General features: G+C 40.6%; 1 protein-coding gene across 4 annotated transcripts in view; it reads right to left on the bottom strand.

Annotated features, from left to right (window-relative positions):
- Positions 1-24105, bottom strand: part of fgf13a (fibroblast growth factor 13a) — a 96427-nt gene that overhangs the window by 26701 nt on the left and 45621 nt on the right. For 2 of the 4 annotated variants that reach the window (XM_077578165.1, XM_077578167.1), the window contains one exon: positions 18658-18825. The exons of 1 other annotated variant lie outside the window; for it this stretch is intronic. In XM_077578165.1, the coding sequence (XP_077434291.1) occupies positions 18658-18825 (168 nt within the window). Of the gene's footprint in view, positions 1-7328; positions 7529-18657; positions 18826-24105 lie in introns of those variants that run through there. One more of the 4 variants, XM_077578169.1, reaches the window with a different exon arrangement.

The following is a 24105-nucleotide window of genomic DNA, read 5'->3' on the forward strand; positions in this document are numbered from 1 at the left end:
CCAAGTTTGGACACCACTGGTCTCATCCAACTCACTTCAACATGTACGTCCACGGCACGTAGATGTCACAAGATGGCGGCAAAGCACTACTTTGGTCTGAAAGAAATTCCTTAATTCACTTCAACATACAGTAGTTCATCCAAGATGCCACAAATTGGCAGCAAATCTCTACTTTTATCTAAATGGAGCGCCTCAACTCACTTCAACATAGTTCTGTGCGACCAAGATGCCACAAGATGAGGGCAAAGCACTACTTTTTTCTTTCCAGAAACAGAACCAAACATGTAGTAAACTGTTGGTTGGTATTGTTAAATTTTGCTGGAAAACTTTATGCTGCTTTTTCATGAATCAAAAACAAAACTTCTAGTTCTTCTAGCTATTTTCTCTTTTCATTTAATCTAATTTTATACTATTATTATTTTACTGCATTGACGTATGGGGGGTGTGCAGCCAAAAACCTACACTGAAACCATCTTTCTTTTACAGAAAGGTGCTATTCGTATTGTTTGCGGTTGTGGATACAGAGACCACACTAATCCGTTATTTATACAACTGAAAACGTGAACATTTTATGTATTGATGGAGTTTAACCGCCTTAAAATATTGTATAAAGCCCATCATGAAATGTTACCAGTTAATATACAAACCAAATTTATAAAAAGGCAAAGTGAGTACAAATGAAGAGGAACAGACATTTTTTGCAAACCTAAATATAGAACAAAACAAAAAGATGGATTTCAACTCAAGGTGTCAGCCTGTGGAACAATCTGGATTGTAAAACAACATTTTCTCAGTCTATTTGTATTTTTAAAAAATGTATAAAAGCACAATTACTGCAAAAATATATACAGCACAAGGACACGCAGTTGAACTATTTTGAATTATTTTGTCGTATTGTTACACTGAAAGCGTCTGTCATTTATTTTGTGTGCGTGTGTTTGTATTGATCAGGGGCAGCCAAATAAGTTTTACTTCTTTCCGTCCCCTTTCATTTATTTTGCTTTACTTTGAATTGGAATATTGTTTTATATTGTCTTTTTTTTCTTTTAGCAAGTGAAATGAAATACTGGCATTCATCTCAATTTTAATCTCGTTTTTAATCATGATTTCTTTGCACCTGTAAACTAAAGCGCGATGGATTTGCTACTTAACTTCAATATTCGTCTAAATTAGCCTCATCCGCAATCCAACCTACAATTTGTAATAGCCAACATTCCAATTCAAGCTCATGAAGGACAACAGACCGGCTCCATTTGAGGCGTAAACTGCGTTTCCGGGTCCTTGTGCTCGCGGGTGCAATAAAGCCACGACAATACACTGGCGCGTCACGCGTTAGCGCATGATGCACGTTGCCATGGAGACGGCACATGCCTAGGAGGGTGTGTGAGATAGAGGCGGAGTGGGTAGGAGAGTGCTGTGAGGGTGGGGGCTGGGTATTATCATGGAAAGCATCAGTCAGTTTCATAGGAGACGCGGGTGGGGGTTGGTTGGGGTTGTTTGGGGTTCCTTCAACACAGTCAAGCTTCACTGGGAGGCGCCTGGCAATAACCCCAAAACACGACGACAGTCATTTGGTTAGTTAAGAAATAAGTGGGTCATATGTGCCAATCAATGCTGCATATTTATATTTTGTTAGTGCAAACTAGAAAAAAAATTGTTTTTATGCAAACAGAGAAGTTGTTTGCAATTTTTCATTATTATTTAGTGCTTTTGTGCTCTGGCCAAAGCCATATCTAAAAAATACCACTTTGGCACCAGCGTGTGGCATCTTGGGGCAAAGGAGCCCTGTTGAAGTGAGGGGAGGAGCTTCATTTAGTCAGGCCCGTATCCTTCTCTAATCGGAAAAGGTTCATTGATGCCATCTTCAATTACTCGCAGAATTTTTACAACACATGGCAGGGCTTATTCGTCATTCACTGTATATGTACATTTTTTACACATGTCATGTTATTAAATGTTTTACTTACTTTGGGTTTGCCGTTTTGGGAAAGCAATATTAACATTTTCAAAATAAATGTAACACCTACTAGACAGCGTCACAAACATTCAGCGGAAACTGAATTTTCTAAGATAGTAAGGCTCCGTTATTAAAATTAACATTTCATATTGTATAAAGCAAATAACAACAAACCAAAAAGACTTTTCCACCAAAAAAAGTAAACCATACATTATACAGATAGTGAGCTAGCTAGCTTGCTAGCTAGACAGACAGCGAGATAGACGGATAGCGATGTAGCTACAGTAGATAGATACGACATGTGGTAATGTGTTACTTTTCCTTGTTACACCATCACCAGTTCTATCTCAATATCACTGAAAAAGAAGAAGAAGAAAAAAAAGCAACAGCTACGATGCAGCTAATTAGGCACCGACTTCCTGGCATCTGTCACGTAACCTCTCAACTTTTGTTCAGTCGCCGGCTTCAAAGTGCTCGTGAGCAGCACTGCCACAAATGATCTCGCTTTTTCTCTCCTCCAGCAGAGAAAAACAAACAATATATTTTTCATAGATCATCAATGGAGGCTAAATATGGCAGCGAAACAAAGCGCTGGGCTGGAGCGGTTTCAGGATGCGCCGACGCTGCCAGACATTTGTTGTCAGTGAGTTTGCCTCATAATCGTACAAATTGTGGAAGAGGTGTGAAATAAATAGCAGTCTGGACGTTTGCAAACTCACCGCAAGCATCTCATACGATGGCTTTTGGACCAATACCTTGGCTATGCACTGCAATATTTGTTGCTCTCGTATTATAGCTATTAGCATGAAATCTTACTTCCTGTCATAGAATTAAGCTGCGATTAAAGGTCACAACTTATAATGTAAAGTCAGTATCATTAGCAGCAGAATCAGTGATTCAGTACCAGCCTATATTCGACATGGTATCAAATAGACAACATTGTTCATGTGTGTGGCAATTTGCTGACCTTGCATTTATAGACATAGATATACTTTATTAATCCCTAGTGGGACATTAGTGTAGTCTGTAAGAGATTGATTGAATAGGTAACACGCGGCCTGAGGTTTGTGTGGGTGACTTTGATGGTCAATTCCTGCTGCCAGGCTCGCCTACAATTGCAAAATTACAAAATAATGCAAACATAGCATAATATAGTAAGTTAGCTGAGATAGCTAGCCTGCTAGAAAGATAGCTTGGTAACTAGCAGCATCGCTAGCTAGCTAGAACATTATAAGGTTACTAATGAGGGTAAAGCCGGCCAATAAGCAGCAAGGTAGTAATGGGATGTGGATGTGGGTATGCTGCTTAATCGTAGATAGCTAACAAATTGTATATAATCACGCTAGTGGCTTGATTTATACTTATTTAATTAGGTTTTATTGTAACAAAGATGAGTGCATAGAATTATTATGGGAAAATTCTTGTGTAACTTGGAAGGACAGGGAGGCAAGCATCAAGGCGAAGGGCAGGCTGTTCTGAACTTCATGTGCAAAAAAAGGCTCATTGATAAAAAAGAAAAGAAAAGAAGCATTTGTACAGAAATGCTGGCAAGCGACCAGAGGAAGCGTCTGACATCATCAACTGGAATTCACCCACCTTCTGCGTGGCAACGTCAATGGAGCGAGTAGACAAAGACAACTCCTTAATCTTTCTTTGAAAAAAAAAAATATAAGAAGGGGGTCCAGGAATAGATAGTTTAAGTCAATCTACATCGTCTTTGCTAGAAGCTAAGATAGGTGTAGCGGTTGACCACAAAGCTCGGAATGTATGTATAGACTCAGGAACAGGAAATCAATTGGTTGACTTCATTTTGTCGTAGTTCTTTCACAAAAACACGTGTGGAACCTAGAGAAATAAAAGGTGATTTTAAAAACACAGCCAAGATTGCTAACCTGGTAGTAAACTACTGCATTTTGAAAGAAAAAGAAAAAGAAAAAAAAAGCATGAAGCTAGACAATATAGTAGCATGATAGCTAAGATACCAGCCTGCCAGCTACATAGCGAGATGAATCCATCGAGGAGCAAGGGGACCAAATAAACTCATTTGGAAGCCCTTATTTAAGGTGAAGAGACTGCTCAGTTGAGTCCGACATACTGTACAGCAGGGATCACCAACGTGGTCACCAACGAGCACGAGGTAGCCCCAAGGAGCACCTGGAGTGCTCAGACCTAACGTAAAAATAGCTCACCGGCAACGAGCCATCCGAGGAATGTTGTAGAAGGGACCCTTTGACAATGTGAGCACTGCCGGAGATTAATAAAATAAATTGTGCTGCACAGTGATTTTGAGTAGTTTCCCCATTGTTGTGAGAAAGGATAGGGTAGAAAGGCACGGTAGCATTTTAGCACACATGCTAACAACAGGCACAATTGACACACACGTCGACCAGCAGCACGACAGGAGCTAGTTGGAGGAGGGCATTATAAGCAGGAGATGGTGCCAAAAAATGAGCAATCAAAAGTGTGAATTATGGGCGGCGACTCAATAGAGGCTCTTTGGCAAAGCCAGATGGCATTTTAAGAGTTGAAAAGGCGAGAAATAGCCCAAATCACTTTGATTCTCTCTTCATCCTTCCGTTAACGGCTATAAACGTTCTCGGCACAATGAAGGGGACAAAAAATAAATAAAATGTAGGAATTTGAGGGTGCTGCTGTCAAAGAGGCTGTCGGAATGTTTGTATTAATAAAACTGCTAATTTTACTCCAGTCGCGGTCCAAAAATACAGCGAGTGAGGTGATGCTGACCTAGATACGCTTCACTGTTTTGACACATCACAGACCAGATAAAAGACGTCATCTCACACCCAAACTTGCAGTAAATGTTCTACTTACTGTTCTATTTCCCAAGGGACACTCTTTTTAGATTTTCCATAACTCGTGGGTGTTCATATACTATTTTTGAGCAATTTTCAAACATCACTATTATTATCATCAAGCTTCTTTCAGCACGTCAAAGCTGACAACTTCACGTAGATATTACATAGAAAATAATGGAAATTATTTTATCGCACTAAAAGAAATACAGTGCTACTTTTATATACAAGTATAATTTGTTCAGTGACCAAAATGCTTTTATCTCAAATCATTTTTCCCTATTTGAATGAATGGAAATGGCAAATCTGTTTCAGGCCCACTCACCCTAGAAAAAAATTAATAAAATAATATTTGCAGGGTGTTTTAATAGCACTCATATTTTATATATTGTAATGACATGATTAAATACAATCCGTATGTGTATCATGATTACATTTATTGCTGCCCCTTCTGTATGCGTCTTGGCCACCAGAGGGCAATATAAGACAGTCATGGAGACAAAAACTAAGCGTTTTACAAATACTCTAAAAGACTCCCTAAGCTGCCTTAATATTGGTCATTCTTCGCAGAGGATAAAGGATATATGCCATTTGTATAATGTGTTCAAATGTCTGTTTCTTAAACTGTTATTACACCACAACATCGATGGTATTTGTTAGCCCGTCTTTGGTATTTTAAATTGTTTGTTACGCTAAGTGGATTTTGCAAACCAACCCCCAAAAATCTAAACTTGATTCCAAATCTAACAAAAAAAAACGCATTAAAATGAAAGTATCCGTGGGAAGGCTTCAAATATTTGACATGATCCTAATTCATGCGGTTCCTCGAGTTCTCTCATCTTTTTGGGGACCATTAAGCACATTTCTGTCCTCAGCGTTACCTCCAGGAAACTGTAAATTATGCAATCAGGTCAGATGTGCGGTGGAGCCAACTTGGATGTGAACATTAATGAAGCTCGTTTGAGTTGGGAGGCAGTCGCTGTCTGGATATCCTCGCCGCTGGCGCCCTGGCGTAGGTGACATTGCGCGGTCGCGATCGTAGCTGACTGCAGATCAGCCAGAGGCGGCGGCTGAAGCTGAAACTGGAAAGCGTGCCGATTGATCCCACAATGGCCGCGGATCGCAACGCCGCGGGGATTGCGAGGCTCAGATTATTTCCGAGTGCTCAAAAGACCAAAGCAATAGCTGGAACGGAGAGAGCGGGGGGGGGGGGGGGGGAGTAAACGGGGTCAATATCGCTATAAAGTGCCTTTGGTGTGCTTATTAGAATCACGCGGTCATCAGAAAAATGTAGCAGAATAATGAAACGCTAAAGTTTCATGATCAACATTTGCAAAGTCTCATAACATATCATCGTGTGATTAGTGGTTGCACACAATAAAATCATCTGGATCGAGAAATATTTTAAGTAGATGTAGGATATAGTTTACTTAAGATGATTTTATACCATACAACTAATCAAAGAAATAAAAATGAGTGCCATTTTTTAAAGTGCTAGCCATGAATTGTTTTTGTTTAAATTATTATTTAAGTTTTTCTGATCCGCTTTGTTCGTATCAGCATCAAAAATGCATTCTCCCTTTGTATTGTCTGCTGGTGTGGACGCTTTAGAGTGCCTCGTTGTTGGCCGCAAGTATAAGCACGTTACCCAGAGAGGAGGGGACTTTTTCTGTGCGTCTGTTGACAGGGGCTTTGGGATCCGATTGGATTTAAAGTGCCTTGTTATAATGGCATTGTGTCAGCATGAGAAGAGATGCTAGACAAAGTAGCATCAATTTTTCCAGGTCGTTTATGTCGTATTTGATTGACATTTGGAAGTTTGAGTAGAGTGTAGTTTTAGCTGCAACAGTGCTTGAAATGTCACCATTTCAAAGTCTCATTTTATATACTTGGTGAGTTTATTTTTAATCACTCATATTTTGTAGGGCTGTTTACAACTTTTAAAATTAACTTATTCACTCGCAGACGTTTTCACTGAACCAACCCCCTTTGCTCCAGACTGTTTCACTGGATTTTGACTGATTTTGCCCACCGAATATTGTGTTCTATTACTATAAACAAATGGAACCTACCAAAATAAAGATTCAGAAAAAAGTACATTTTTATCTGTTTCCATTTTGCAGCAATTAGCATAAAAATATAGCTAAGTTTCATCATTATTTACATTTAGGAAAAGAGCTTGTTGCAACATGGCCCTGGTTGATCTCTTATACTCTGCTGCCACCTGCTGGCCGATTTATTTTTATTTTTTTATTTTTTTTAGTAACTACCATTGCTTGAAGCGACCTCTTTCAGGTCAGAGGCTGAATCAAAACCTTTTGTATGCGTTAGCATTAAAAAAACATTTTAAAAAAAACACCATTTGGGACCATGGCAATATTTAAAATAGACCGTTTTTATACGTTTTTGGGAGCAAATTAGTTCATTTCACTATTTTCAGAGACTTTAAATGCTGAGATTAGCTCAAAAATATCCATCCTGTCAGCAACATCAATTTTCATCTTGCAGTTGATGTCAACTTAATGCAATGAAGTTCAAGAGAAAAAATGTCAACTCACAAATAAATGTGTAAATAGTTCATGTTCCCCTTCAGAACCACAGTGGCCCGACGCTTGCATTTCATCCGCCACGTTTGCCGGTGATGTCAGCCCGGAGAGCAATCAATAGAAGCGTAATGGCGATGGATGGGCGGGAGATGAGCGCTTGGGACGAGCGGTGCGCCACTGATAGAGAACCATCCAGAGCGGAGGAATGAAAAGTAGGGCAGAACGCAGCAGTGAGGCAAAAGTGGGTCTCTGTCTGCACATGGAGAGTAACATCGCAAAAAAAAAAAAAAAAACACAAGCAGGCCTTGGATTGGTGATATTGCGGCGCAGGCGTAAATCCTAACACATTGTTCTAATCTAATCCCTTTGTCTACATGACATGGCGATGGGATCCGAGCACCCGCCTGTGGGGAGATGCTGGGAAAGCAGGTCGGTTTGGGGCCAACGTGAATGTTGAACACACGAGGCAAACGTTCCGTTTGACAATGAAGGCGATGCATTTGTTGTACACGTGGGGAGGTCGGGCGCACAAACGGAAACAGCGACCGCCCGCTGCGGATGGCGACATCAGTAATCTGTTTACGCTCTCACGCGGCATCTCATCGCACGCGCCAACAGTCAAATAGGAATGAAACACGTTTCATATTCATGAAGCCGTCGGTCCCGCTGTGCTAATGAAGTCATCGAAAAGCAAGAAAGGGAAGCCAAACGATCCCATGGCAAAAGGGACAATTATTATTTTTGTTGGTTTCGGAATGTGTTGGATATTGCTACACTCACAAGTGTTTGTTTTTTTTCCCTTCTTCACATCTGCTGCTCATCTAACCCTAAACCACTCAGTGCAATCCTCTCTATCTGGTGTCCATTTGCACGCATGGGAGACTCTCTCACATCAAAAATGAAGAAAACATTACTTGTGTTTGGCAATTGTGAAGATCAAGTCAAGATCACAGAGAAAGATAAAAGCTGGCAGCAAATAACATCAGCCGTAAAGTTGGATTCTTGACATTGCACAGTATTTGTCTGGCCTTTATTTTATTTCCTTAATTAATTTATTTATTTATTTATTTTATAAACACTATATACTTGCAATTCGGCACCCATGGCTTTTGTGGAAAATTCATATACCCCAAAAATTATACATATAAAAACTGCAGTACATTTCAATGATTTCACACATTGTTTTAGTTCTGTTTGGAGACACACCTGTTTTTCAGTGTTCATAGAAACCGCTGTTAGCTTGCAGGAAATTAGCTAAATTTGTTTTCAAAGTTTGATATTGATGAGATTGGGGGTGGGACTTGATAAGTTTTTCTTCCTCCCACTCCTTTTCAGGCTAGGTTAAATTAAGTATTGTCTGGAGAAATTGATAAATTGTTTATTTTGATTGCTGCCTGAAATAAATGAACGCAAATTTTAAACCCTTTTCTGCTGATCCCTGAACTAACCTTTAACTCTGTCCGTTGCGTGCAGAGGTCTCCATGACAGTGGCACAGATACTACACTATTCTCTTTAGTACCACCCAGAGTAGCGTTGATATTGAAGCTGTTATTTTCACCAACGTGCTGTTGCTTTACAAGACGAAAACCCCGCAAGCACAATTTAGGATTACAATCAAGCAAGTCTGCTCCACTGGGGCCTTCATGAGAAAAGGCTGCACATCTTTGTTTGACCAAAGGGGGAGTAATTACACAATGTCGTCCGTTCCCTCTGGGTCCCTTCCATCCGACGAGGCCCTCGAGGCAGCTCCGCAAGCGGCGCGAGGTTATGCTTTAACGTGATTGAATCATTCCGCAGAGCACGACCGAAGGATCAGCGGAGCTCATATCACATTAGCGAGGCTGAGGTTCCGTGGGTAGAGCAAGCTGCTGTCGTGGTTTTATGTCTGAAAGGTCAACAACGAGCTCGCTGAATCTCGCAGGAGAAGAACATCGGAAAGAAGGACGTTCCTGGATCTCCAGGCGTGACCTGCGATGTGCCGCATCATCGTGCCGGGTCAAAGAGATTAAGACGTAATCGGCAACGCTCGCGCTAGCATTCAGGAGCAGATTAGAGATGGCGGCTTCGTGGTAATGATGAGGATGAGGATGATGATGATGATTTGCATGAGATCATCAGTACTCCCAGTTGGCCCATTACATCACATTACTCGCAAACACGCAACAGAAACCCGCCAGATCACACGTGTCCACGCATGCCCGGGAGCCTTTTCGCTGCCATTTTGATGAAGAGCCGCTGGTTCTTAGCAAAACCCGCTTGCTGACCTTTTCCCTCCAAATTATTAGCACATGACAGAGTCCTGCGTTGCAGTTTTTTTCAGTCCTTTTTAATATTCCTGCCAGGGAAAGTGTATGAAAATAATAACAGAAGTGAATGAACACATCTGTTGTTATCTTCTGACAGCCTCATGTGATTAGACGCGCAAAGTCCAAACTTCTGCCGTCAGGCAAACACACAAAACTTTACAATAAAACGAGAATAAACTCACGTGATCGAACTACATTTTTGTCATTTTAATGTTAAATGACAACATTAATAGAATAATAGGCTACGGAAATCAAGTTGAATTTGGACACGTTTGGTGCAATCAATTATTGGACTCGTCAGTGCAAAAGTGGGCCAAGTCCAATTTTCGAGATGGCAAAAACATCCCAAAAAGTGACCGAGATTGATAGAAGAGCCAGAAAGGAGCAATTCTTCATCTTAGGTGAATTTAAGTGAAGGTTATTAATAATTTTTCACGAAATATTGATAGATTTGAATTTAGAACATGATGGCATAAGTTTTTTTTTTTATATCCCAGTTTTTTTCTAGAAAACTAAAAGTAAAAGCCCATTTAGCATTTGTTTATTTTCTTTCAGACAACCTCGATGCTACTGACCGAGATCAAAGATATGATACTGAAGATGATGACGACAGTACCTCAACTTGAGGATAAAAATGTCAAAAATATGTCATCAAAATAAAAATCTCGATATTTGACAAAATAACCAAATGTGAGGACAACAAAAGTTTCGGAAAATCACATTCTCAGCATTACCGTTTGAATCTTTAAAAATATGAACCCCCCCATATTTTACTTATAACTTAAAATCAAGCTATTGCAAAATGACCCCCCCCCCCCAAAAAAAAATGGTGTTGCCCACTCAAATTCTCAGTGGATCAAATAAAACGGCACCCCTAAGAATTTTTTTTTTTTTAAGGACCTGGGATTTAGACCCTCGGGTATTTGCAGTTTTGCATTTGCAATTTTTTACAAAGGACAGGCAGCAACCTGTTGATTTGCATTTCTTTCAGATGGATCACCTACTTAGCCCCAAATCAGGATTTTTAAAAAAAATTTTTTACAAGGCATTTATAAGAGAGGCTTAATTGTTGGTGGATTTTTGCTAATCACTGCCGGGCTTGGTTCCGATCCCCCGTACAAACATAAAAGATCGGTTACAAGTCTGCCTTTATATTGGTTTATTTTCTATAGTGTTGGATCATTATCATTGCATTTCCTTTGGGGAGTACAAATAGTATAATAGCAAAGATACACAACTATTTAAATCCTTTTGAAATCTTCCTTGCATAAGCAAGGTTCGAATTTCCGCTCAATTGTGAGTCCTCCTTTTTCTCGCCCTTTCTGGATTTTCTCCAAATATTCTTCTCCGAAATGGTTCAAATTATAAATGCATACATCCAAACATGCATCACGCTTGTAGTAAAACAAACAAAAGTGCATTCTGCTGGAACTTGTCGTTGGGGTTGAAGGTCACGCCGCGCGGCCCAAATGAGTAACTCTCACCGGGGCTCATTTAACAAACACCTGCGGCGGGAAATGGCGGCGCGCTGCAAGGCCAGCACAGCCGGCTCGCGGTCTTGACACTTAAAGAACGAGCCCTTCATTAACAGTCTGCATAAGGAAGGTCTCCGTTTTCTTGACACGTGCATTTCAAATGACCTTGATCACAGCGGGCTCCTAATGAGGCAGTGAAAGGGAATGAATATTTGACAAGGCCACTCCACGTGAGCTCCATTGAGTATTTTCATTCTTGGAATAGAACAGGAGTGTCATGCAGTCATGATGATGATGATGATGATGATGATGCATTTGGACTCAGAAAAATTGTGTTGCTATCGCTACTACTAGCACTGACACTAACCCTGAGCTAATCTTAATCCCAAACCAAAATCTTCGCAGTCCTCCCAGACCTAAAGTGTACCAAAGTGATTAATTTAGGTGACGCGTGGCAAAAAAGTGTGATTCGCCGTCAGAAGAGACCCCCCTGGCCTCGAACACAACCTAAATACACCCTACAGAAAAGAACTACGCCGTGTGCTGTCATCTGCCTCTGCATAAAATAAAAATGTCCACATTTCGGCCTACAAGAACTCCACAGACAAATGAGCGCAATATGAACTCACAAAACGTAATGTATGGTGTTCCACAGGGTTCAATTCTGGGGCCGCTGCTGTTTTCATTGTATCTGCTACCACTGGGTTGTATCTTAAGAAAGGAGCGATAGTTCTTTTAAGGTGTTCCATAAAGATACAGCGTCCTAATTGCATGATTTGCAATGAAAAGTTGAGGAACGCTCGTCCAGCACAACTAGCATAACATAAAAAAAAGTAGATCCCAACAGATTTATTGGTGAAAAAACAAAACCTATGAATAATCATGAGTATACCCCCATTGACATGCTTAAGTAGAAAGACTAGTCGACACTTTAAAAGTCGAGCAACAGCTTAAGAGTGAAATATGAAACAGGTGCAAGTCAACAAGAAGTTTCCACTTGATGGGATCATAAATCACTTGTCTGCTTTCGTTGTTTCCTAAGAAGCTTTAAGCATAAGAAGGGAAAACAGATTCCCCCCACAGATCACTTTGTCGACACCGAATTGGCAAAAGCAAGCGCGGAACCGCCTGGAAACGTTCCAGACAATTAAGCGCCATTAGCCAGCAAGTAAACAAACAATCAGTGTCAAGGCCAGCTCGTTAAAATACGTACTGAAGAAGCGGAGACGGGGGCCAAAGAGGCAAACGATGGACTTCAACGTTGTTCTTTCTCCCGCGACAGACAAAACGGAATTTCTCTCCTGGCTTCTAATCTTCCCAGAAAGTCATCTTCATTGGCTGGCATGTTTGCATGATGACACAAACGTAAGCTGCACATGGCAAGCAGGCTGGCACGCTCCTTGGTCAACGCTCACCTCAAAACACGCATGCTACGCTTTTATACAGCACAGCAAGATTAGACCACAAACTGCTGACAACACTAGTTATTATTTATTTATTTTAAATCACTGCATGGCATGTACACAGCATACAGCTGGGGGGAAAAGTTATGTAGATGGCAAAAGTAGTGCTAGCAGTACATCGAAAATCATTGAATGAAGAAAAAATAATATTGACCGTGCCAAAAGAAATACTGTGTCCATTTTTGCTTGATGAAAAGCACAGTTCAATGTTCAAATGTGAACTTTTTATATTTATTGCGTTACTTGAGGTCTTTTTTTTTTCTGCCAATAGATGAGTGCACTAAATGACAATATTTGAATTTTGACGTGATACACAGTGAAGTAACTGACAAAAAGGGCTCAATTTGGGTTTGTTTTGATAGAAACCAGTCAAACGTTGGGTCAAAAAGTAGGTCGGTAAAAATCTTTTACCAAATTTGAGTTATTTTTGACCCAACGGTGTTGTACTTGAATCACCCGCCATTGTCACTTCTCCTGTGTTTGTCTTTTTGATACATGCAAAGCCATGTTTGTTCTGTAGATTGTAATAGTTAGTAAAAAGTGTTCGTCTTCTTTGCTGATTCTTCTTCTATACTTTCCGTTAACTCCCTGTGGCTGCGCTACAGCGCCACTCCAGACTTGGCAAATATGCTCCCTATTCACACCAAAGACCTTGCAACACGAATGAGTCACATGACACCGGAGAGGGAAAATTTGGATAGTTTCACTTCGGGGTGTACTCACTTTTGTTGCCAAGGGTTCAGCTATTTCTTAATGGCTGCATTTTGAGGAAAGAGTAAAGTTACACATAAGCTGTACACTGACTTTCATTGTGTCAAAGGGTCATTTGTTCAGTGTTGTCCCCTGCAAACATTTCATTAAATGTTTGCAGGGGTGTCCTCACTTTCAGGAGATACTGTAATGATCAAATTCTCAATTTTTACTGCCCATTTTTTTTACATCATCGTTGTGTTTGATTATTTGGCACGGCGCTTCGTCAAAGAAGCACCTAGGGAAACTTCAACATGATGAAAAAGGGCCTTTAACGTTTTCAGAAGGTCCCCTCAAAGGTCAGCGAGGCGCTGCCAACTGCAGATGTGACATTGACGCTCTCCTGCCAGCCTCTCCAGGCACCAAATCACATTAGCGCACGCATCATTTATTCATCAATACATCGAATCTGACAAACACGAGTCGACGCTGAAAGACAAAGCGCAAAGGTCAAATGAAGCAAGTTGTAATCGGCGCGTTCGTATCTTGTGAACGCGGTTGCGGTGCGGAACCGGATGAGACTGCAACGGGACGCGGTTCTGAGGAGCGATGGCGGCACCGTCAAAGGTAATTGCGCTGCGCCGGCTTTGCGGTGAATCGCCGGCATGCATTTTGCAGCGGCTGTGGGCAATGAATAGTGATGGGCCTCACAATTTGCGGTGTGCGACGGTTTACATTGTGGCGGCTGAGTGAGCAGCAGATGAGCCATTTTCTCGGCGCAAATGAGACTAATTGCTGTGGATTGTGACGTGAATGCCGAGCAGCGCAACTACTTTCGGGAAACCAAACTCTCTCTTTTCCGTAGATGGAGGAAATCCTACGAAAAGTTTAGCACTCACTTGATTCAATATCATGTAATGATTGGTATTTTGAAAGAAAATCGACAACAATAAGTTAGGTAGAAAAATTTAACTAACTTAAACTTAAGTTTTGTTTGTTTTTTTAATTCAAAATGTGAACCGTGAAAAAAGCAATTTAATCGGATCGGATGCTATTTAGCATTTTATGCCATATCGGTGATCGGCTGTAATCGGTCTTAATTTGCCTGATCGTTCAATGACATCATTGATCGGTCCTGTGAAATAAAACATTACATGTTATATTTAATGTTTATCAGCGTTTGGTGGAGATTTTGCCGTTTATGTATTTTTTACAAAGCATTTCAGTTGCTGTCAATTAGACCATACGTGCATGTGTTTTTGTTATTTATTTTTAACAAACAAATTCATTATTCATGGGCTGGGTTTTGATTATGCAACTCCTTTGAATGATGCAAACCATTGTGTTCACTCAAAATTGCCTTTTAGTCAATACAGCAAATCCTTTTCAAAATAAACAAATACATAACTAAATAAAGTTGAAAAATATTATCTCCAACATAACTTATCCGTTTTAAGCCACAAATAAAATAAAAAAAAAGCTCAAATAAATCATTAAGCTTTTGTCAAAAATGAAGAATTACACCCAAATTACTGTTGTACATGTTCGCGCACCTCCAAACTATCACTTATTCTACATGTATACTGTAATAAGTTATTTTTTTTCTTAAAGATTGAATGCCCCTTATCTATAATTAACTTGAAGCGTTTATTGATCCTGAGCAACAAGCAATCGCAGATCCCAAAATACTTTAATATCATATTGTACTTATTTGACAACATTACAAAAAGAATACATTTGAGCTTGAAAAAAAACAAATGCACCAGAAGTACAAGAATACTGGCATGTTTGTCACCTTTGCAACCGGTAAAAAAAAATGTCAACTTCTACTTTCCTATTTAGCAGCTTCGTGTGGCATTTTAGGGCGTTACAGAAATAGCGCAAAAATACTCTGACAATCTGAGGTTTGGCTTTTACAGAAACAAACACAAACAAGTGCATTCATGTGAATGGTGACCTGGGAATCGGTAGTTAACAACAAAATGATCAAAATGAGTGAAAAGTAACGGAGTTCCACAGGGATGTGTACATAGACCAATGATGATTACGTTTTTAATGAAAGTGGCAAAAGATTCGCGATCTACGTACAGACAAAGCAGAGTTTAAAAGCCTAATTTTGACCCAATAGAATAAACACGACAGGTTTGTTCCTTGCTGCAGTGTTAGATGTACTTGCACTAGATGCGTCTGTGTTTACACGTCCATGTGGATATTTGTCTGTCTGTGTCTCTATAAAAAAAAATTATTATTTTATTTTATTATTTATTTTATTTTTTTTTTTTAAATCGCAGTGCATGCGAGTATAAACACAAAGTCTGTCGGCCGCCTGCATTATGGATGCCTTATTTACACAGATCTGCCCCCTCGGGCGTGCTGTTTTGTTTCAGCCGCGGAGAGACGGCGCATCGTAAAAGAGTGACGCCAGCCAATTCTTGAGGAAAGATGCAAAATCCAGAGGTGGTGACACAGATTCAACTCAAGACAACGATGCAGAGAGCTGATTGGTAGCAGGTAGTGGTGAAGAGGAGGAGTCAGGCTCATCCTCAGATGTGTGTCCTTGTCTTTCTCTGCAGCTCCGATGCCAATGTGACTCATCTGTGGCGCCACAGGTCCAAACCTGATTCTCTCATTTGTGCGCTTGCAACCACATTAACGATTTGATCCCACTGACCCCTGCAGGGAAACTTGATTACACACGCTCGAAAACAGTACAACCTGTATCAGTCTTTTCTCTCTCGCTCCATCTCCTTAACCCAACATAAGGCAGATAGTCACCATAAAAGAGTTTTGCGGGGCGCTGGGATCACATGACTTGGGTCAGACTTTGGGCTTTGCTGGATAAAATGCAGTATAATGTATTTTTTTTACTTTATGTTCTTTAATTATGTGGTACGGTGAACTAAAGTGTCTTGAAAGGCACCTATATTGAATTATTATTATAAAAAAAATTGGCTATGGCTGAAGACTCGGCTGTTTTAGAGTTCAGTCTCAAGTCTTGCATGTTGTAAATGTGCCTTTTGAAGATCGTGCGCCATCTGCAAATATACCGATTTGTTGTGACTGAGCAAGATTGTTGGACTTATCACTTGCTTAACCCAAGTAAAGGCTTGATTTTTGCCACAGTTAACTTGCTTGAAACGTTAAAGTTAAGACTTGTGACTTGCAAAAATGTGACTGTTGTAACTGCAGTTACAACTGCTAAACACTAGTTGGCAGTGTGTTCATAGCAGGTCTTCATTGGCACACTGTACCAACAAAAAAAAGAAAAAAAAAAAAGAAGTTGAATTAAAAATTTCAAGGCAACAATCTTCGACAAAATATGAAGTTGGGCAATCCAACAAATACGTTTTGCTGTGAAAATTGGCATTCTTTGTTGTACAGTATTGGCCTCCATCTTAAAGATACAAGTATAAATAACTTGCTTGCTTTACTGCCAACTAACCCGGTCACCATTAATGCCAATAATTTACATTTCAAAGTTGTTCCAACTGAAATGACTGTTTTAGTGGCATGATGCAGAAAATCGGCATGCACATGTCATCAACCACAGGACAGTTGTTCAAATCTGCTGTGTCACAAAGTCATCTGAATGTTGCGTTTTTGTTGCCTGCCCCCCACGTGCTTCCCCTCCATAATGACGTCCTTACGAGCAGCTTATATAAGAGCCGTAGTCTCACCCCCCCCCCCCCCCCCCCTTTGTAAACTCAGTCATGTCGAGGTGAAGCTGCAAGTCAACTGAATAAATCATCGCCACTACGCTTACAGTAGCCGCGCTTCACCCATCAGGCGAGCGCACGTGTCCGAATCCCGTCACGTCACGTCACGCCACGGGCAGGTAAACTGGCATCGGAGGCGCCTGGCCTCTTCTCAGATCATCACACAATGAGCAGTACTTTGCACAGCAGCTTGGAAACTATTGATATCTTACCTATCAGCAAGTCTGCAAAGGAAAGCAATTTGTACAATGGCGGCACTCGATTGGGAGGGCTGGATGATAAATGAGGGCTTCATTGAGGCCGAGTGCCAGTAAGTGCGGCATATACGGTCGCATGCAAGGAACGGAGCGCTAAAGCATTCAGATGATAGAAGATTCAACTGTGGTTCGCAAACTTTGTGGGTGCAGGGACCCCTTTTTTACCATGTTTACGCCAATAAACAGCTATAAGTTGCCTATTTTTAAGGGAAAAAAAATGTTGCAAGCTTTACAAGTACAAAGAAGTACGACGGCCACGCAAAAAAATAGAAAAAAACTCAAAAATTTGCGACTTTATAAAGTGGCAAATTTCTGAGTTTTTTTTTCTCGGAATATTGCCCCCACCCTCTAAAAAATGTTTATACGTGGCCCAAATTCTCCGTCGTAAAGACGTATAGAAAATAAAATAAAAAACTTGTAATCTAAGTCATATTTCGACATGGAAATATTTAACTTTTCAAAATGTATTCTTGGTTAGTCTCTGTAATTGTGGTTTGGCATTTGCAAATCTGGCTATTGCCAGATTTTTGTGTGGGAACCCGATCCCCCATTTATTCGCATTTTTTTCACAATTTTTAATTCAATCGTAATTTTCTAATGACAGTTATAAGCGAGTGTCAATTATTTGCAGATTTTTGCTCATCGCTGTTAGGTTCCATCCCTATTTGTTGCTAATTGCTGTGGCCTCTTGGTTACTGAACAATAAACTTTACCAACTGTGTCACTGAGATTTAGAGAGCTGGTAATGATGAGCAGTTGAATGTATGCAAGTGGGACTTAGAAAGAGTTCAATGTCAGTCCCATTGAAAATGAATGGGGAAGTTGATATTAACATTGAATTGAGCAAACACTCCAAGTAATGTGGAATCAGACAATATATAACCAGGATGATGTGAATTTTTAAAGCAAGTTGAAATTTGAATGGTGCAAATCAGATGTTATGTGAGAATTGTTGCACTGTAAAAAAGTGAGAATAATAAATTGGTATTGAATAAAAGGTAAGAAACAACATTAGTGATGTGCACAACGAGACAAATGTAGAGGTTGAGAAGTTAGATTCCCACTGCGCTCCCTCATGAAAAAGTGAACATGATGAGGTGAATTATGCATTTCTATTGTTTGCACATTCATGACGATGTTCTCAGTTAAAAATGGTGTCATATAAATAGTCCCAAAGTCACCCTGCAGGCTCTCTGGAAGCTAAACATTCAGATACAAACATTTGAATGCAAACATACTCGAGTGGGACAACAGTTTCTCTCGAAAAAAAAATGGGGCAGAGATGAAAGAGTCTGGAGGAGAGGGAGCTATCAGCTCACACAGAATACGAGAGAGAGGTTGGTGGTGGGGAGGAGTGGGGATGGGGCAAGACTGATACGGGCAAAGGAGGGGAGCATCAGCAAAAGAAAACAAGGAGGGGGGTTCGGACAAACCTTCGGGCTCAGCGTTCTCTTTGTGGACGGCTTGCTTCAGCGGGCAGCAGAAGATTTCGTGACACTTAGCACGAAAGGGGGAGCCTTTACTCCTTATATCCGCAGAGTGGATGGAGTCCTGCCGTAACATAATGTACTCCTGGGTACCTGGGGCAGCATCATCCTGGACTGCGGCGGTGCCATAACAGAATGAAGTGGGGGTTAGAAAACTCACAACACACGTAGAAAGAAAAACAAAACAACAACAACAGAAAACGCTTTCAAAACACAGCACAGGCAAAGAAAGAATCAACAAAAGGAGCTTGACATCAAGACTGTTTGCTAGATTTGAGAGGCATAGCGGAAATGTCCACTAGGGGCTGAACAATTTCCCATCAGACCGCTTTGATTGCTGACATTAATTGATCGGTTTTACAACGTAGAGACTATTGATTGACCACCGCTTGTCGTCAATTCAACATCTGAGCGGACAATGTAATTTTGTCCGTCTAGTACAGTAGGGCTCTGAGGTCTGCAGACGAGGGTCAGTCAGTGGAGCCCGGGTTTCAAAGCAAACATGGTGCGGCAGCATTGAGCTGTTGTGCTGCATGCGAATGGACTACGTTGTCATCGGAAGTAAAATCTGCTTCAAGTATAAATGCTTTTAAACAAAAGATAGACCGATATGTTTTTTACGGGGCCAATAACGATGCCGATTATTAGTAGGCAAGGAGGCCTGTAGAAAGTTATTATTTCTTTTCTTTGTCTTTAAATGTTTTGGTTGCGTTAACGAGTGCATTTTCAGATGGGCGGATTTTTATTATTGGAGGACAGACTCGTATATTTTGCAAAGGACCGATTCGATTTTTTCTCAAATATTTCCACATGCTTGAGGCAGCACTTCAAGTTTGCTGCGCGGACCCCACCACCTGATGATTCAGTGAAGCATCCATGTTATTGATGCCCCCCCCAAAAAACAGATCAGCAATTAATCCAACTTTAGGACTTAACTGACTAGTCGACTAGACATTTTCCTCGTTTCCGCTTTTTGATCCATTTTATCTGTGTCAATGCCAAAGTAATAGGATTTCCAAATGGGTGTGGATTTTTGTCCGATTTCCAACTTCAGCTCTTTAAATATATCAATAATATACGTTAATGCTTACATCAAATTGTCCTTTTTTCTCTCCATTGAGGCCACTTAAAAAAAATGTCTTTTTTTTAAATTACCGAATTAAATCATATAATTTGGGTAAAGTTGGTTTCATTCTATGGGCTATTTTTTGTTTTTCTTGATTTCTACCGGAACAGTTTCACGTAATAATTCAAGAAATGTGATATCATGCCCCCTGAAAGACTGACTCATGTTTGTCATAGAACAGTGGCCATATAAGAAAAAAAGGTCATACTGAGAATATAGAAAACATTTCTTAGTTGTTTTTTTTTTAATCAAGCAAACTGGAATTTAAAGGGTAAAACATATAAAAGTAAAAGTATATTTTATAGCAGTGATAAAAAAACTTTAGGCAGTTAAAGAAGCAAAAACAGAATCTAAAATGTCTGGACTTGGCGTAGTCAAATCAATGGTTCCAAAAAAATGCAAACATCCAAGATTCTGCACATATAGGACATAAAGAGCAGAATAGCTGACTGTTGAATATTGATGTCATGGCAGGCATTGAGAAGGAGGCTGCAGCAACAGTTGCAACAAGCTGCAAGGCGAGCGTGCAGTCTGCAAGGTCAAGTTATTCGGAAGCCACTCGGATCCCAGCTTTGACTTCCGCGCATATCCCATTCACAAGCAGGCAAGCAGGTGTGAAGGCATGCACGGGACCGACCCAGCTCACACCAGGCAAGTGGGGGGCGCACACGGCGTCATGCTCACCCCGACTGACGCTAAGCACTTATTGTATGCACACACATGTGAACATATGTGTCTAATCCTCTTCTGGATTTGAAAATCCCTGTGTATATACGTGTGTGTGTTGCCGTGTGTGTGTGTTTCATTTGCCCTCTTGTGGGCACAGGCCCAGCTTGGCGCCAATCACTGACCCACTTTCTGTCTGTTGATGGATTAGCAACTAACAAAATCAGGACAAATAAATGCGGTCTTCTCTTCCTCTAATGAATTTAAGTGCGCCTCATTCTGAATGCGAACCTGAAAATCACCACAACCAACAACGATGCCACATGTCACCTCCATTTACAATACGTGTGAACAACTTCATACTTGAGCGCCTTAAGTTACGAGTCACCCGATTTACGATCACAATGCCAGCCTTTTCTTTTTGCTTTGACGTGAACTAAACTCACTTCACACTCTGTTGAACCTTTCTGTCAAGCTAAACATTAAAAAATCACATAGCTTTGTTTTAGTTAGCTCAGTTTAGCTTAATGCTAACAATGCAAAATTGTATTGGTAGGCTAACAAAGCTTTGTTTTGTTTTTTTTAAACACAGGTGTGTCTGACAAAACAAAATAGAATTTTCGAAAAAATGTAAATACAAACTATATCTCCTTATATGTGGAAAAAAATATGCATTTACAAAAAAAATGTATAAACTTAATTAATGCAAAGCCAGTGTGTTCCATTAGTAAGAGCTGCTATTTTCAGAATAAAATCCCAGAAACTTTACATTTTTTGCCTTGCTTCTGGTCATATTAAAAAAAAAAAAATATATATATATATATATATATATATATATAAAATTGGGTTTAAATCATCGTATGACAAGGATGAAGAAAAAAAAGAACGCCCAATTAAGAGCAACTCAGGCACAAAATTGACTTGCATTCGAGTCATTAATAATGATGGCAAAAAATGACTGACAGCTCATTTTTAGAAAGAAAAGGAAAAATAAGTCCCTCGTAAAATCTCAAGTCCTCCCCCACATAGTGACAGGTCGCCTATCCAGGAGAGCAGCCGATGCGCAACATCAGCATATTTTATGTGTAAAGTGCATAAAACACCCACTAACAAAGGCTGATAGATAATCAGGGTTGCAAACATTTCATCACTTAATCCATTGTCACAGGACAATGACAAATCTGCATCCCCTGCTTCTTAATAACCTGAAGTTGCATTTCTGCAGCAGCAGCAGAAGGTCAAGAGAAAGCCCACAGATGAGCCCCGGTGTGAAAAATCCACAACTACTAAAACTGGGGGGGGGGGGGGCATCTATCAAGCTGAACAACACTCACCCGTCTCCCAAATTGATTGAAAAAAATAAATAAATTTCAAATGCAATCTTCTCAGAAACGAGCAACACACTACCATGATGTCCATAAAGAGCTCAGTGGACATTCAGAATAAAAACTCCCTGGTGGGGCGGGAAGGGTTCATCTCATTATCTTGGATTGAAATGAACGGAAGTCAATTTGAAAGACGTTTTTCTTAAGCAGCTTGAATCACAAATCATGCATCTTGTTATATTGAAACTATAGAACAGGAAATGGGCAGTGCGCAAATCTGTCTTGGCTGCTCGATACAATATGGCTTCGATGACAACAATGATGAATTAACAAGACTAAAATGCTTGTACAGTTAAGTTCATAAAAGGGTTTTATGGCGGTGAACAAATTGGAGGTCAGCCAACATCTGCCTCGACTGCATTTCATTTTCGCCTCCTGTATCTACACATCCATTTCCACCGCTTATCTCTGCGGGTCTAAATCGAGAGGATTCAGATGAGGTGGCTCGGGCATCTGGTTTAAGACGCCTTCTGGACAACTTCATGGCGAGGTGATTTGGACACAACCCACCAGGAGGGGGGGCCTTGGGAAAGACCCGGGACACTAGAGAGACTGGCCTGGGAATGTCTTAGGATCCCCCACGTCACCCCTAGAAAAACTGGACGAAGTGGCTGGGGAAAGGGAAGTCGGCGCTTCCCTGCTTAGGTAGAATCCACTGTGACATGACTCTGGAACAAGCATACAAGTTTTAGCTGAGATTCAAACCCACAAAAGATGTGTATATAGGGCTGGGTTAAAAAAATATATTATTATCTAATAATCAATATTGAATCGATTTTTCTTTTCAAGCCCAATATAGATTCATAAAACCATGAATCAATTATTTAAATCTCATTTGCCCCCCATAAATTGTAAAGAAAAGATCCCACAAATCATTTGATGTTCCATAATTAATCAATATCGACTCGAAATGAACCCGTGTTCGAAAGGATGCCCAGGCCTATCGACGGACGCGTGTGATAGAGTGGGCTCAAGAGTACAAACAAGTGACGCAAGTTGGCGGCCATCTTTTATAGCCTGTCACCTTCATCTTTGCCACAGCCTTGAACAAATTGGGATTGAAAGGCCGCACGATGGACGACGTCGAAGGGCCCGCAATCTCTCTCTCTCTATCAGAGCAAGCACTCTGGAGTGAGCTGTCACCAGGGTTCATTTTAGTCCATGATCTACGGGTGCCGGTGTTGATCCTCCGGACCTTCGGCCGACTGCAATGCACGTCCTTGCACCTCTGACAGGAATAAATGGCTCAGCAAGGGTGAGTTGAGCCCAAATAGAAGAAGCAGGGTTGAGTTGTATCTCGCTTGGGTTACTTGCTCATTTATTTAAACCTCCCCCTTTGACACAGAAGGCCTCTTCTACTTTTATTTATGAGCGTAGTAGCTTCCGTGTGACGGGTACAGGCAATATTTACTACATGGCGTATAAAGCGAGTGATATGCAATAACCATCCTGCACCTCCTTGTCCAAGCACACTTGATTGTGTGTCGACAAGGTGTTGCGTAACAGGCCAGCGGCAGTTCAAACCCGCTGCTCATGATAGCCATCTTATCTTCAAGTGGAGTTCAAGGACGTGTCTTATCAAGCGGAGCCCCGCCAACTCCGCGGGAACGCCTTTCAATTTATGATGCACAATCTGCTCCATTTACTCAAGTCATGGCTTCTAAGCAGCATCCGTCAAACGCTTGACAAATAGCGTGCAGCGCTCGTGGAATTACAATCACAATGACGGCGCGCTGTGAGTGGCGTGTGCCGAGGAGGGGATTCGAGTAGGTCGCCTTGAGTGCGGATCAACATGGGAAACTTTTGGTTTTGAGTCACCTTGCAGACAAGAAAAAAAGTTTATCTTTGAAAAGAGTTTGTGTCTTCATCGTAGTTAGGCCGACAGTTTCGCACTCAGTCGTCATTCTTTCGGTTATTTGAAGAAGCCGTGACAACGATTTGACATGAAAATCAGACGCCGTCCTTGAGTGTAACCATTTTAAAGACTTTGTCGCAAAAGTGTTTGTTTGTGTCGTGCCGCAGCATTGCTTAGAAAGTTTGAAATGCGTAGGGATGTCAGGCGATAATTTTTTTCAATCAGAATTAATCGCATGACTTCAATAGTCAACTCACGGTAAATCTAATTTTATATCTTTTCTAAATGTACAACAAAATTTACAATAATTTTTTTCCTAAATTTTCATACTCTTAACATAAAAGTGGGTAAAATATGTTAAA

This window comes from Vanacampus margaritifer, chromosome 10 (genome assembly GCF_051991255.1).
Source record: "Vanacampus margaritifer isolate UIUO_Vmar chromosome 10, RoL_Vmar_1.0, whole genome shotgun sequence".
NCBI lineage: Eukaryota > Metazoa > Chordata > Actinopteri > Syngnathiformes > Syngnathidae > Vanacampus > Vanacampus margaritifer.